This window comes from Tachypleus tridentatus, chromosome 8, assembly GCF_004210375.1.
Source record: "Tachypleus tridentatus isolate NWPU-2018 chromosome 8, ASM421037v1, whole genome shotgun sequence".
In the NCBI taxonomy this organism is placed as follows: Eukaryota; Metazoa; Arthropoda; class Merostomata; order Xiphosura; family Limulidae; genus Tachypleus; species Tachypleus tridentatus.
The window spans coordinates 10742367-10759060 of NC_134832.1; the positions used below are offsets into that span (position 1 = coordinate 10742367).

The 16694-nt window shown below is 32.2% G+C and overlaps 1 protein-coding gene across 8 annotated transcripts in view; it reads right to left on the reverse strand.

The window, feature by feature from the left end:
- Positions 1 to 16694, reverse strand: part of Lrrk (Leucine-rich repeat kinase) — a 297360-nt gene that overhangs the window by 197639 nt on the left and 83027 nt on the right. The window contains exon 1 of one of the 8 annotated variants that reach the window (XM_076517602.1): positions 4090 to 4469. The exons of the other annotated variants lie outside the window; for them this stretch is intronic. Coding sequence (XP_076373717.1) covers positions 4090 to 4183 — 94 coding nt within the window. The 5' untranslated portion in view covers positions 4184 to 4469. Of the gene's footprint in view, positions 1 to 4089; positions 4470 to 16694 lie in introns of those variants that run through there. 8 annotated transcript variants of the gene reach the window in all.

Consider the following 16694-nt stretch of genomic DNA (forward strand, 5'->3'; position numbering starts at 1 on the left):
GGTATTGACTCACTTGGCCTAATTGTTACTGAACCATAGAACAGCACTGGTGTATATGGGGGTACTGCGAGTTCCTATCTCACATTTACTCGTGTAGTCCAATATTCTTGGGAACAGTTTGCACTGTATAACTCTCTACTGGAGAAAAAGTCTCCAGTTACTCAGACAAAATGAATTGATAAGTTCCATAATACTTCTATCCCAAAGATACCTACACCAGAACTGAGGCAAATGATGACTACTTCATTGAGTGAACATCTTCAAGATGTAGTTGAAGAGTCATCTCTTCATTCATATCCAATTCATCTACATTTATCAGATCAAAGTTTGTGTTGACTAGCTCAAGTGGTGGTTTTGCTTAAAGTGCCCGAGATAATACAAGATCTACCACCATTCTAACTGCTCTTGAATCAACCAAGAACTCCACTGCCCTTCAATGGACTGACATCAAACCTCTCAATGGGAGCTGTCTATTTCACACACACATATCTGTCAGTTTCTTTGAGCTGAAGATGCATTGTTTATTATCTATTTTTAGCTTTCCTCCAACTGCTGAGCTACTGATAAAAACCCATAATCTAATCTAGTTTCCATTCTTGCTAAATAAGATTTGAGCAGTTTAATCAAAGCTAACCCAAAAATTAAAAAAACACTAAATGCTTCATTTTTCACATCCTAGATAGTGACCAAATGGAGTCATCATCAGTGATTCACTGGATACTGGTGCGATTGCATCAGAGAATTTGGATAAATAAATGACTTACTGCCCTCTGACTAAACTTGAGCTTGACATGACTTGGGTAACTGGAAAGGATGGTATACTCCAGGTAGAACTACTGCAGGAATCTTCCTCTCTTGTGGTTTGTCACCACATTGCTAGAAATGGCTTTTGTAATGACGAGAAGATCTCTACCACCTAACTGTTATGCAATTTTTTCACTGGATATCTCTTCCACAGAATTTTGAATAAGGGTAGACTCAATATTTACTGAAGATACTACTGGGTAGGCTTTACCATACAAATGGCAGAATCTTTCTTGAAACAATAACACTTTCTGTAATACATCTCTTCTAAGTTTTGAGTGTAGTCCAATGGATTGTTTAATTTTCTATCAGGTTGAACTTTCCATATAGCATGGTAATGACTATCTTGCAGCCCCAAAGTTATGCTTTATCAAGTATTTAATAAAGCTAGCCTATCAAACCCTACACTCAGCTATTTTACAACTTTCTCTGGAAATCATTTGCTCTAAACAGTTACCTACCTAAAACAGTATCTATACTTGCTTAATTGATACAAAATGGTCACATCTCTTAGGCCAACTATATGACTACCTTTCTTGAGATGATATCTAAAAACTTTCCACATACACACACCAAACTGTAAAACCTAACACACCTTACTTAACATGTAACACTAGTTTTAACCAGAGCAATTAGTACAATACACTTGACTAACCACCTCCTTTACAAACATGGGAAGTTGTAACCTTGAGATATCATTTCACTGACTACTGGAAGACATTGCTGTCCACATTCTTACACAATGTGCAGCATTACAATCAAACAACTATTACAGAAAAAGTGAAACAAAAACAAAGGTAACTAGAACTACATCAAGTGAGCAACTTTCTTGACCACTTGCCAGGTTAAAACTGTACAGACAAGAATAACTCACAAATTTCAAATAATATTGTAATAGTATAATAAGCTAGAAAACAGAACATTATTACACATCACAATAATACGGTATTCAAATGACTTTCACTTCACAAGTTTGGTTTTCTCATTACATTCATTTGTATCACAAAATATTTACAGGAAATATGAACAAAGAAGTTAAAATTATAAACTAATTTTCAAAAGAGTAATATTTATATTAAAAGTAACTGTTTACAGTTTTTGCATTCATCTTTGTAAAATCACATTCCTCGCTAGATATTCTCTTTAATGATGTATTCACAAATAAAAACACCTCAAGCAACAACATAACTGTTTCTCATAAAAGCAAAGCACAAAACAAACTGAATTATTTCTATGAAAAAATAAATAATTAAAGAGCTGAAAGTAACACTGTTTCAAAACTGTTTAAAAGTTTCAGAAATTACATTTAAGAAAATCAACTTCTACTCAAAAGTAACTGATAACAACATATACACAACCACTATATACTTAATTTCCATACTTTATACAAGTGGCACATAAAAAGAGATGCAACCAAATGCTTTCAAAAGTTTAAATATCATTATGTAAAATTTAGGTGCAAACACACTGGCCTAATGAAAGATAAAATTAAATATCCAACCCAGGTATAATTATTGTGTTTAGAATGACACTGTCAAACAATCTTTATCTAAACTACTTAAACAGAAATGCAGAATTTATAAACTTCATAGATATATCCATTTCTAAACATAAAAGAATCTAATTCCTCATGAATTTCTTAAATAGCTAATGTTAGAACATACCAAACATCTGCAATAAATTAATAAATACTACTCTCCTACACACATTGTCAGCCAATTATGTCACTAAAAATATGCAGTATTTGGTGTTAATACTCAAACTTAGATATTGTTTATCTGTGTCAGTAAGCTGCACTTTCTTGTGAACCAAGTTACTGTTATATGTCTTCTTTTTAAAATATGAAGTACCTCCTTTTTAACATAGCTTTATCTTCCTGATCAAAAGCCATTCTTTCTTGAAAAAAATGCTTATGTTTTTCTAAAAACTAAAACAAAAGATGCATGAAAATTAGTTACAGCATTATACTCAATGTGCATTACTTTAATGTTTACTGCAAGTTCATTGTAAGTTCCTATTTAGATTAGTAAACATTTGTGTAAACAGATTTATAAAGCAAGGGCACCTTCTCTACTTTTTCCAAAACAGTTAGAGCACTTAAATTCATAATCTGAGGGTCATGGTTCAAAATCTCCATCACACCAAAGATGCTCACCCTTTCAGTTGTGGGGGCATTTTAAAGTGAGAGTAAATCCCACTACTCACTGGTAAAAGAGTAGGCCAAAAGTTGATGTGTGGTGATGATTAGCTGCCTTCCCTCTACCATTACACTACTAAATTAGGGACAGCTAGCACAGACAGTCCTTGTGTAACTTTGTGCAAAATTAAAAAAAAAAAAAAAATCCACAAGGGCTAAATCAACATTTATCTACACAAACTTCACTGTATGCATGAAAATGATAAATGTCTTGACAATCACAGATCTTACCTAATTATATATTGCCATCATTAGCTGTTACTTTAAATTTACTTATAATCATTTAGTCTAATAACTGATCACATAACACACATCAAGCATTCTTTAGTTTGTTTAACTTAACTATGGGGTTATTTACTTAACAATTAGAACATTCATAATAAAAATCAGTGATGTCGAGAAAACCCACTTGCAGAGAAACATATAGGTAAAAACAGCTCGTTTTGGTTGAGAAAATATTTTACGTAGAGGATCAAACAACGTTTCGACCTTTTTGTGAACCTCACGATGACTGAATAAGTTTGAAACGTTGTTCGCTCCTCTACGTAAAATATTTTCTCAACCCAAACAAACCGTTTTTACACATATATTCATAATAAAAGTTCAATCATATCCACCTTACATACTGAATATATGAGCCTGACAAGTTTGCTTCAAATGGAAAAGTAAAATTTGTATGTTTTTTTAATTATGTAGATTTACCAGTACAATATTTTTAGAATGTAAAAGAAGCAACTATTCAAAATCATAGTTTATTTATCTTTTTTTACGCATTTAAGGAATATTTACCAACATAATCTCACACATAAGAGAAAAACAACAACTGATAAGTGAACTATATCATACTGCAGTATTAGTTGCACACGATATGCACAACATAACAATTCTCTTAAGAATTCAAAAATTTCGGTTAAGAAGCCAAAAGTCACAACACAGTTGTATTTTCTTTATTTACCACTAACAGTCTGGAGCACCAATAATTAGATATTATAACAGTTATCTGTGCTGGTCGATTTCTTAGAAGGAACTTCTTACTCCATAGTGTTGAGAAGAGTCACATTAATTTCATACTATTATCCCTTACTTACTTCCAGCTGGAAACACATTATACGTCAGTTTAAAATACATAATGGCCTCTGCCCCTAGAGGTACTCCTTCCTCTGCAAAGTTCCGTTCCATCATAGTTACTATGCAGAAAAACGCCTAGGTATGCACAAATACCTCTCATTTCCCTTTCAATCCCTGGTAAAACTTAAGTGTAGTAACTTATTGTGAGACCAAATAAAGAGCTTTCGAATTCATCGCATTTGTTACAATCAAATTTTTTTTTTCGTATCCGCAAACTTAGCAACCATATAGTTGTCTCGTAGAAGCAAATTGTGTCAATTAAACATACAAAAGTTTTTAAGAAAACCCATGTGACAGACCGAAGATACCGTCACATACAATTTAACAACTACAATTACCTGCTGTCTTGAGAAGCCAATGAAAATAGTTCTCTACGCAATGTCACGTGACACACGAAGCCAGAAATATACGTACCCACAGCAAAGCTGCCGATATGAACGCATCTAAGTTCATAATATAATATGTATCTATATATATTCACAAGTAAAATGAAGAAATTTTAAATGATTCAATTTCCTACTAACACAACAAATTATACAATACAAAAACTTTTTAAAGGTATCATTAATCAAGGCAAATTTTTATACTTTCGTTTTTATATATATGTAGCACTATTTTCAAACTGTTTGCTACACTACTGCTTTCTGTTTATTTCAGGTTAGGAAATTCAAAAAAATGAAAAATTACAAAGGCTTTCTCCTCTTCAAAATAGTTTTATCCTTCTTTGTTATTCACACAAGTATATTCAAACCGGTAATCTAACCATTATTTTTAAGTTTTTTTCTGTTTCGCGCAAAGCTACACGAGGGTTATTTGCGCTAGCTGTACCAAATTTCGCAGTATAACACTAGACGAAAGGCGGTTAGTCATCACCACTCACCGCCAACTCTTGGGCTACTCTTTTAGCAACAAATAGTGGAATTGATCGACACTTTGTAACGTCCTCACAGATGAAAGGGTGAGCATATTTAGTAGAACGGAAATTCCAACTCGCGACCCAAAAATTACGAGTCGAGCGCACTAACCTCTTGGCCATGTTGAGCTTATCATCGATTATAATTTTTAAAAATACACAATAGTCATATTTTAACTACACAGTCGCATATGTGATCTAAACAACAAATCAACCGATTGAAAACTTACTGACAATGCTTGTGATATAATAATGCAATTTTGTTTAATATTTTATCTCACCGTAATGGCGAAACGTTGGTTTAAATAAAACCAATTACGTTTTCTGGAGTAACAGGTCTTGTTATATTTATCTTTAACCATGAATGCACCTCTCAATATTGCGATATAAACATTAAATTCTCATAATTAAATATTTATTGGTTTTGAAATAACAAACGTGTATGCATATTTTTCAAGTGAATTATTTCCAAAAGTCCACAAACAATTACTTTTTGTCCAAATGGAATACACTCTTCGAGAGAAGGATTTAATGAAAGATGATAAACCTTAGATTTTTACAGCATAGTTATAATAATATAGCAAAGCTTATAAAAACAACAGATTACTGACTAATACAACGGAAATGATGATACAATGTATACAAGAGTGGATAAAAGAAAGTACTCCCCCTGAAAATGGTAATTTGTTGAATTTTTTATTAAATACCAGAAAAATATATAAAACTATACATTTTCAGAAAGCACTCGATGAGATCTGTTCAAATACATTCTCAAATCCTAATTTTAGCACTGGCTTTAATAAATATCTTAACTTTTCATGATTTTAAGTTACATTTTCTGATAAAAAGTGTTGTGAATCTCCTATGGGTTTTTTATATCTTTTTACTCCAATTAGCCTACAAAATGATCAAACGTGTTTTTCTGCAGTTGTGGAGTCCTTCAAGGATATCTTTGAAATTAGAAAATTGATATTATGGAATGGCCAGATCAATCATCTGATATCAATCTGATTGAAAATTTATTGGCTGAGTTAAACCAATTAATGAAAGATTGCAAGTCAAACACAGAAGATGAACTTTCTGAAGAACTCAAAGAAGGATGGTAGTCAATCACTCAGAAATATCTGCATAAACTCACTGAAATTATGACACACCAATATAAAGGAAGTACTGAAATCCAAGGGAATGCCAACTAAATATTAACTTGTGAAGCTGGTTTATGTTAAGTTTTATTTCTACATTTGATTATTGCAGAGAAACTTGTTTGATCATTTGGTAGGTTAACTGGAATAAGACTGAAGAAACTACAGCAAATGTAGAAAACTTTTCATACAATAATGTAACTAAAATCATGAAAAGTTCAGGTATTTATGAAAGCTAGTGTTAAAATTAGGATTTAAAATCATATTTAAACAGATCTCCTTCAGTGCATTCTAAAAACATTGTTTTACATATTTTTTCTGTTATCTAGTAAAAGATATAACAAATTAACATTTTCAAGGGAGCCATTTTTTTTTGTCCACCCATTTGTATGTGTGTGTAGGCACAAGTAACAAGAACAATTTCTTAGAAAAACTTAAAAGATATGAACAAAAACTTTAATTTATAAAAGGCAGAACCATTCATTAGTATCAAGAGTTTGTACAGCCTAATTTAACATATCCTTCTTCAATTATAAATTTTGGAAAATTAAACATTTTGCTGTAAAAGGTATGTGTTGCACCTGTTCCTCTGTATACAACAGTTTTAGTATCATATAACTGTTGTATATTTTGTGTAAGTTGGCCTGGATGAGTAATTTTTATGCCAGTGCCTCATTTATATGGAATTAGAAATTGATGAGGTAACATGACCTATTATAATGTCCTTTGTTATGATGTAACAGTTGTTAAGCAATGTAAGAGTGATAACGTGTTGTTTTGATGCTACATAAGTGCAAGAAAAATACATTTACAGCAATTATAGAAGTGTTAGTTAAAGTGAGGTTAGACATATATCTATGAAATTTTTAAATTCTTCAAAGCATTGTTATTAAAGATATTGTAATGAGTTAAACGAGACGGTCTCTGAGAAACGGCATTAGAACATAAGTTATGCATTTGCAGCTTAATATGCTATTTGTCACTAACCACCAGGTCTGAAGAATAGCATTTGCTCCAACTGTAAAATAAAAAAAATTTGTAAGGAGAATTTACCCTACAACGCTATTTTCTTTGTTTTAGCACTAACATTTTTTATTATTTTTAATAACACACACATGCAGAAACTTGTGTGTATATAATTATAACATACAGAATAACATCCATTGCATGTATACATAAGAGATACAATTACATCAAAATCATGCAAAATAAATTTGTACTTATTTTATTGTTTGTGTGTTTGTGTTTTCTTATAGCAAAGCCACATTGGGCTATCTGCTGAGCCCACCGAGGGAAATCAAACCCCTGATTTTAGCGCTGTAAATCTGTAGACATTCCGCTGTACTAGCCGGGTGCCTTATTTTATTTATACCTAAACTAGACCTTGTGACATTAGATACACATTTAAATTTTTCTTTCACTGCACAAAAAGCATTTATAACCATACCTTTGTAGATTTTAATTTACTTAACAAAAACCTTTGATGGTTTGAGCTTAAGATGGTACTTAGAGATATATGAAGTAGAAGTTTCATTCACTTTTATGTTCACCTATTATTTTCAAAAAAATTGTGCATACAATGTTTCCAACTGTGTGTACATTTTTAACAACAGAATAGAGGTCAACAAATTTTGCTAAATGTCTTTCTCTCTGGCTGCATCTGGACAATCTGACTGCCTATGTCACTAAATTTAAAAGGTCGTGTCAAGAGCATTGTTCTTCTGCTCTTTTTTGTTGATTACTGCTTAGCTGGGACAGTAGAAATAAAGGAAAAACATTTTGTAAGATATCTAAATTAATAATAGATTAAGTAAAGCAGACTCCAATAAAAGAAACATTTCTTATTGTTTTACTGAAAACTTTACTGTATAGCATTAATTTAATTTTCTAGGTTTCTTATAGACTTACCAAATCACCATATGATTATATCTCTATCATAAGTTATTATTTCAACCAACTTTGTTCTACATAGTTTATGGTCAAACAGATTCCAGGGCTATAACATAAAGACACAAAATATAACAATGTTTGGTATATCCACTCTGCAAGTCTAGCAAAAATGCAATAACCTTTAGATCCCTACCTATGTTCTCTCTATAGTGATCGTATTTGATGGCCTGCATGCTTTGAAAAGTTTTATGTTCACAGCATGAGCTAAAAGAATCAATGGCTTTGTGTTCCCACTGGGCAAAAGCAAATCTTTCAGATTAACGTTAGATAAGTATATAAAAAGTCTCCGTTCTTGAGGACAATATTCAGAGCCTAGTTCTTCCATTAGGTGCATCAACATTTGTACAGACATACAAAGTATCTTATGCACTGTAGTGAGAATCAAGACTTTGATGAAAACTTTAGTAAACTAAAACTCTTATTCCTGAAGCTAATAAATACCATTACTGTCAATGAAAGTCAAGATGTTCTTCATGCTATTTTGCTAGAGACAAGTCATGAATAAAATCATTTAACTCTGATGTCATCAGATGAGGAATTTTAGGTTCAGATGCTAAAGGAATAAATTTAATAGAAGAAAAGAATGAAGATGATTCATTGTCATCTTCACAGATAACTTTTCTGTTTTCCAATTCACTAGTGGATGTGGCACTGGAAGACCATCCCCATGAAATACTAGTTGCATTATAGAAGTAAAATACAGATAGTTAATGTACTGTTTAGTTTTGCCTAAATATCTAGAATTATTAGGCATGCAAAAATAACAGTCATATAATCTTAGGGTTCATGCTATGTCATAGGAAATGCAAATGGTGTACTACTACTTTTCTTATTCTGCCACATATACAAACTGTACAACACATTTGCAGACCTTAATGTTTTTTTTTGGTCCCAAATACTACACCTAAAATAGTGGAAGTAAGCCTATCTTTACCTTGTATATGATGTTTTTCCTTCAGGAAACTGTAGTGTATATTCTACAGACGTAACAAATTTTTTGTGTGATTTTTGCACTTTTGGACTTTTCTTGAACTGAAGGCAGCCAACATTTCAAATTATTTTCTAAAAAGTATAAAATAATTTAAGTTTACATAACTAGAGCTTAAAATATTTTAATGCATCCCTCATCAGTCAGGATACCAGCCCGGGAACATCTTATAAAGTGTCCACATTGAAACAACCACAGAGGCATTTTTTATGGTTTCATTAGTCAAGAGAAATAAATCAATATATTTACTTTTGAGTTTAAAAAAAAAGAAAGACAAAACTACAAGTGATTGCATGTACAACCAGAACAATAGTATCAGACAGTATGAAACCTAGTATACACAAATATAAATGGCTTAACCAACAGTTTTATCTTCAATGATAATTCACATATTGTTTTGCTTTTTAACTAAGAGATGAGCAATTTAACATTAGCAATCAGTTGGATAAGTGACAATTTCCTTGTCACTCGTATGAATGATGTTGAACTTTACCTAAGCTGCTATAGGTGTAACTGTGAAGTCTGATTTAGAAACAATGTTTACCAAAGTACTCCTAAGGGGATTCTGAACACACTTGTGAATATTCTGAACTGACCCATGCTTCTTGTACAGCATTACTAAGACAGTGAAATGTTGATGAATTTCAGTCTTTGACAAGAAGTCTAACATATCAGTAAACTTCTGTGCCAGTTAGGTTATTAGTTAAGCTATCACTCAGAACTGGAAGATTAATCACACCATCATCCTGATAATCACTAGTATCATTATAATGCTGAAATTCAATCTCATTCTTCTTAAAATTATTACTTGTTTGCAACTTCTATTGCTAATAATGCAGTTGTTTTACTTGCAATTGGTTGCTTACACTCACATTTACAATGTAACTTTGTATATGGTGACAAACCAGCTAAAGAACATCCACAGATACTGCACTTTATGCAAGAAGCACATTTAGTACACTTGCATTTATAAGTTACATTTCCTATAAGTGATACTTGATATTGAGACTTTAGTGCCTTTATCTGGTAAAATAAAAAGTTAAATGGATCCTTTTTTACCAATCAAAATACTTACAAGTTTTCATAACAGTATAACACATGCCACATTTTTTTTTTCTGATCAATAAATGTCTCACTGGCTTGTGATATGCATGTTAAAATGTTATTATGTTATAGGTACGATGCAAAGAAGAAGATTTGACTTTGTTTTGATCAGTTGCAGAGTGAAACAAAATGACTAACTAGGTCAGTGAGAGGCATCCGACTTCTCCCCTTTTACACTCCATCAAGGAACTTTGTGAATATTCCAGTAAACTAAGCATGTGAAGGTTTCATGATTTCTAGGCAGAACAGATGAGTGCTGGAATGAAGCAAAAGTGGTGCAATTCACTACAGTTATGAAGAACAAATAGCATGTAATAACATATCAGAAATTGTACACCAATAAAATGTAGTCAGAATTTATAAAAAAATGGATACCTTTTACCAATTCAACTATCTAAGTAAACTTAATTTTAGAGCATAAATCTCTTTTATTATGTTGATTATATGGTATTTTACATGATGCTGATAAAATATTGGGGTATTACAATAAACGTAGAGGCAATGTACAAATGTTGACTACATTTTTTTGAAATCAGCATCATAAAATTAACCTGAATCACTTTAATTTTCTCCAGTAGCAAATTGTTTGTTGTGTAGTATTATTTGACTAAAATACATTATTAAAATTATTTTGGTCAACATTCCAGAAACAGGAGAAACTGATACATAAAATAAAAAGTTGAAAATTTTCAATTATTGTATCCAACACTGAGATCAAATAAGGTCTTCAACATATTGGCATTAAAAAAAAAGTAAAATAACACAAAAATTCACTTTTTTAAATTTGCTAGTCTTAGTTGTCTTTGAACCTGTGTAATGTTCATGGTGCTTCTTCAGACAATATTTATCTTCTTTTTTTTTTCTCCTGAATTTCCAAACAAAAGGTTCCTTCAGAGAAAGGTTTTCCCTATTATATACATGACTTCAATAACTACCGTCTCCACAAAAGAATCATATTTTGAATACAGTAAAACCATCTGATAGTAAGGATACAATGAATAACAATAAAGAAAAAAATATCTTTTTCTTCATCTAGGTTATTCTGTCCACCAAATTAAATTAAACACTAGAAAAAAGTCAAAGTTAGCCCTTATCACTAAAATACTTTAGGTTTATCTTAATCTCTCTTCAATTTATTGCATGAACCACATCTGAAGGCAACACATTCCAAAGGTAAACCACCTACTTAGAAATCTAAAGTAGTTTTAGCTGAAGATAGCCTCTACCAAAAATTTTGAATTACAAAAATTGTATGTAATCATTGGTTCCCTCATTATAACCAACCAAACCACTTTATAAATTCCAAAATTCAAAAAAAAAAAGAAGCAAACCATAGTTACTGCACTAACATATCTTTTGTCTGAACACTGAAAGACAGGGATGCTACAGTCACATGACCAATGATAAAGAAACAAAAATGCTTTAGCCATTACCACTTTGGTATCCAATGCACTTTTTATAGAAAAATTACTGTATAGCAGAAGATGTTATGTAGAAGTGGGCATTGACATTTTCCACTAATAAGTCACATTATACCTCCAAAATATATTTTCCCTTACTTTAGTATCTGCATGTGATATAGCAGATCACATGCACAGTAAAAAATGGCATTATAATATCTTGTGTAGAATGGTATGTTCTATTAACCTGTTCCACATAATGAACCTTATAGTCATAAAATCATCATTAGTTCCCAAACTATAACTTTTAATATGTTTTGTATATCTTTGGAAATCTGGCAAGGTTTCAGTAAATATTACAGGCCTTTTGTACACAAAAAAATCAGATTCTGTAATTAAGTAATTTTATTAAATATTTATTTATACATAAATATATGGAGTAATAGTATTAAATGCACTGAATGCAAAGTGATTTTCATTTTAAGATTAAAAATACTTTTATTCATCTCACAAATTTTCAAATTTGTGTCACCTCTAAACCTTCCTAAAAATATCAAATCTTGTTTTTTTAGTTAAACTATACATCTTATATGTTAATTTTTCTATCCTAACTCTATATGGGCTTGTTCAAGTTAATTGACCTTGTATCTATGATAAAAAAAACAACAACAAAATAAATCAAAATTACTTTTTTTACCATTCTAAAATGACTGCAAATTGTAACAGGAAATTACATTTGTTTATCCATGTTCTAACTAATAATCCTGTCATACAAGTAATAAATCACTCAATAAATGCACAGCTCAAATTACCATATTGAATGACACAATACTGAAGCCAGATGTACACATATCTCAAGGATAATAATGTTTTTATTATCATACCTAATTTTATCTTATCTAACCTAATAACTTCCTAATTTATTAACTTCTGTTAATTTTATAGTAATAAATAAAATATATACAGACAAATCAAGAAATTTTGTATTAATCTTTTACTTCTTGTTTTTAATCTTGGGTATTCAATGCAACATAAGCTTACTTTTTTCTTACAGTAATAGTACTTACACATTAAATCAATTTTGTTTACTTATATAATGTAGCTAAGAGCAAGAATAATAACACAAACAAAATAAACAATATCCTATAACTACTTTAAATTAATTGTCTTTCTAACTATGCCATAAGAGCCTAAAAACATTCTCTAAGCTTCTTTGTCATGAGAGAAACTTTCAAACTGAAGATGAAATGGACAATACTTTGTACTAAAAACAATGTAATACAATAAGTCAGTTGGTAGATTAAACATTATAGTTTTCCTGTACTGAAAATATATTTCCAATAAGTTCTTAAACTCCTCACACATAAATAGCTATTCTCACCGAGCTCTCACTTACCTTACAATCAACTGATTTAAATGTGTCTTGCACATGAATCATCATATAAAAGTCCTCCATCCTCTTGACACATGACTCCCTCTATTCAATTTTAGTGAACTATCACTTCATGTTTTGGCAAAAAATGGAAGCACTGGGTTTCAGTGGGGGAGAAAGGGTAGGAAGTATGGAAAGAGTTACATTACCTCCTCTCACAGAAATATCTAGAATCCCACACTAAACAGGCAGACAAACATGCAAGGAAAAAATAGTGTTCCCCAAGTGTCCAGAGAACACACTAAAAGAATAGATTCTCATGGTACGAGATCATACATGGGAGACTACACAACATCTATACCAGGTATACTCTTTACCCAGTGTGGAATGAAGCGTTACACACATGGACAGAAAAAAGAAAGGAGCACAACCCTACAAGAAAAATATAATAGTGGGATCTAAATCACTATATAAAAAATCTCAATCTGATAGAATATTGGAATGTGAATAAAAGTAAAAGGATGTACCCGTAGACATAGAGTGATTACGACACAACTTGACCATACACATCAAGTAAATTGCATCTAAAACCTAGGACCCCAGGAACCAACATCCATGTGGAGATAGGATCAGGATCATACCATTGGTAAGTCGAGTACAATAAAAAACCCAGCCATTGGAAACCAACATCCACGTACAGTTAGAAAAGATGATCATATCTCTAAAATCAATTAAAATTAATAACCCAGCCATGGGGAACTGACATCTACATGGGAATAAGAAACAGGATCATACTGTCTTATCTTCAGCAGAGCAGAGAGAACCTGTAAATGAAACATATAATAGAAAAGTAATAAACTGTTGTACTGATCCGGGAACATGACACACAGACAATCAGCATAATAAAGGTGTCTCTGGAACATAAACCATCTCATACAAGTCCAACAAAAAACCACTCCTGGTGCAGTAAGATCCTCAGTATAATAAATTCCTTAAATGATAGCATAAGAAGAATCATATAAATCAATAAGTACCGATACAGTGACTGACAACATGGTTAGAGGAACAAGAGTATAATTAAGTGAGGAAACAAAAGCACTTATATGTGTGAGGACTTATGTTGATTGGTTTAGCTTTGAGCCCAAAATTCAGCTACTGAAAACCAACATCCATGTGGGAATAAAATGAGATTTCAATTGAAGGGGTGAGCTGAAAATTTAATGCCTCATTCTAAAAATACCACATCCCCTCAGATAAACCCATACAGAGATGGAACATCACACTGGAAAACATCTCATTATCTGCATCATCAATACCCCACTGCCTACTCTTAACTGAATGGTTTTTATTATTATTTGTATCATCTCTCATTATCACATTCAGAAGGATACCTCCATGATCCACTGCTCCAGTAACCTGGAAAAAAACTTGGAAAAGAAAAAGAGAGGAGAAAATGCAGTGGATATTATGGAGGAATAATACCAGAGATAATGCAATAGGTAACAAAAAAAACATTTTGAAAAGCAGATCATACCTGATATATTAAATCAAAGGTGTGGCACAGCTAGGCAGCTATCCCCTTCTGCTTTATCCATTAGATCCATTGATGAGTTTGGTCTAGAATGAATGTATTCATGAAGCAAATACGTTTCAAGGACAATCCTACAAGTATTCTTGTGGAACAACCCATCTCAACAGTGAGCATGTTATGACCATGAAAATTAGATATAAGCAGTCAATATCAGTTGACATTGCAGATTTCACTGTATGAAGCATACCTGATCAGGCACGTCTCACCGCAGAGCAGGATAAAGGCAGTTTGTTTTTTTTTTAAAAAAGAAAAGCTCTTGAAAAAGAACATATATATAATATAAAAAATAATTTACCCACTCACAGTCTCCCTTATGTCTAAAGAATAGCTACAGGCAGAAAACAATAGCCCAAAGATGAAGACACAGTGATCCAATGCAGATAATGAAATATGAACATAGCCCAATTGAAGAATTTCCTCCAAGGGATGATAGACATAAGATATCATGGAATAGGTATGGTGCCTGATCTTGTGAAAAGACATGCGAGACAAATTATGTAAAGAAAATGATAAGAAAGAATAACCCAAGCAAATTAAAAGTTTAATCCTACTGGGCAAGGTGGAAGGAGGAAGGTCACAAAATGAAAACACTTGCCAAGAAATGAATAGGGAGGAAAAGGCATACCATGAAAAAAAACTGTGTGGGCAGCATAACAAAGTACAAATAGGATATATAAATAAGGATAAATGTGGGAAATGAAAGAAAAGGAAATTGTTGAAAAGAAGGAATTACTCTCCCAAGCCATTAAAGTTTTGGGAAGTAAAGTTAAATCCAGATAAAGGAGAACAAATATATGTGAAATGATACACAGTATGTAAAATATTGAGGGTAAATAAATCCAACCAATTATATTCACAGGCTAATATGAAAAGTAAATATGTCTTATGAAATAAATGAAAAAGAATTACATTAGCATTCCAATCCAGAAGGAGGGCATACCTAGGTGGACAAATGATCCCAACAAAACACCACACAAGAGTAAAGGTAAAAGAGGTAAAAACTTTATGGTATCTGTGGAGACAAAAAGTGTTGGATAAGTCAGCTCAATAACCTTTGATCAAAGAAACAGAAGGCTGCAGATCAAACAGCCAAGTGAGGAAATGTATAATATGAAGAACAGTGGGTCATGCAAGAGAAAACCCCTGACACAAAGTCCAATGGCTGTAAATGTTCCACTTATGTTGATGAACATCACTAAAGAAAAATTGAATAGAACAAGCCAAAAAAAGAAGTGACCTGCCCAGACAAACTGGACCACCTCACCAGAAACCTGATGAAAACCAGGTGTAAAGTTTGAAAATATAAAGAGCTGGATGTAACACTAGTGACCAAGGTTGATGTAGAAAAAATGGAGCAAGAGGAAAGGTAATGGTCTGTTTAATGTTAATCACAAATATATGAAATGGACTATCTGTGCACTGCCCAGCACAAGTATCAAAATTCAGTTTCTATCATTGTAAACTGGAAAGCATACTATTGTACCACTAGGAGACAAGTAGGAGATTGGAGCTGGAGCAGTTGCAGGAACCACAGTTGTGCCATTCAGTATGGAGCAATCAAAACAACTTTACACAGAGTGTCATGAATGATTGAGATAACACTGGAAAGAAAATGGATAGAAGGATAAACATACAGGTATTTGCTGGTCCAATCTTGACTGAATGACTTCTCCAATTTTATTAATCAACTCAGCAGATGAGTGTAAAGAGCAGACTCTTGTACAAAAAAAAAACTTAACATTAACCAGTCACTCATGCAACGATGGAAGTGCAACCCCCCGAAGCATGTAAATGTTGAAAGAAAGCCTTAACCACTCAAAATATAACATACAGGGTCAAAGCAAACCCAAAGGTCAGGGTACAAAATTGATAAACTATACCTTGATGAATGAACCAAAGATATCATCTTGACTAATGAGATACTGGGATATGTGGATAGGCATTCAAAAAATCTACATTGTTAATCAACAAAGCTGAAGGGAAAAAAACACCATGGTAAATCAGCACACAATAAAAAAATTGACTGGGGCAAGAAAAATTGATGACATGTCACCACTCCACGGTTATCTTTAATACCATAAGTAGTCTGTAATAAAAACCTCAAA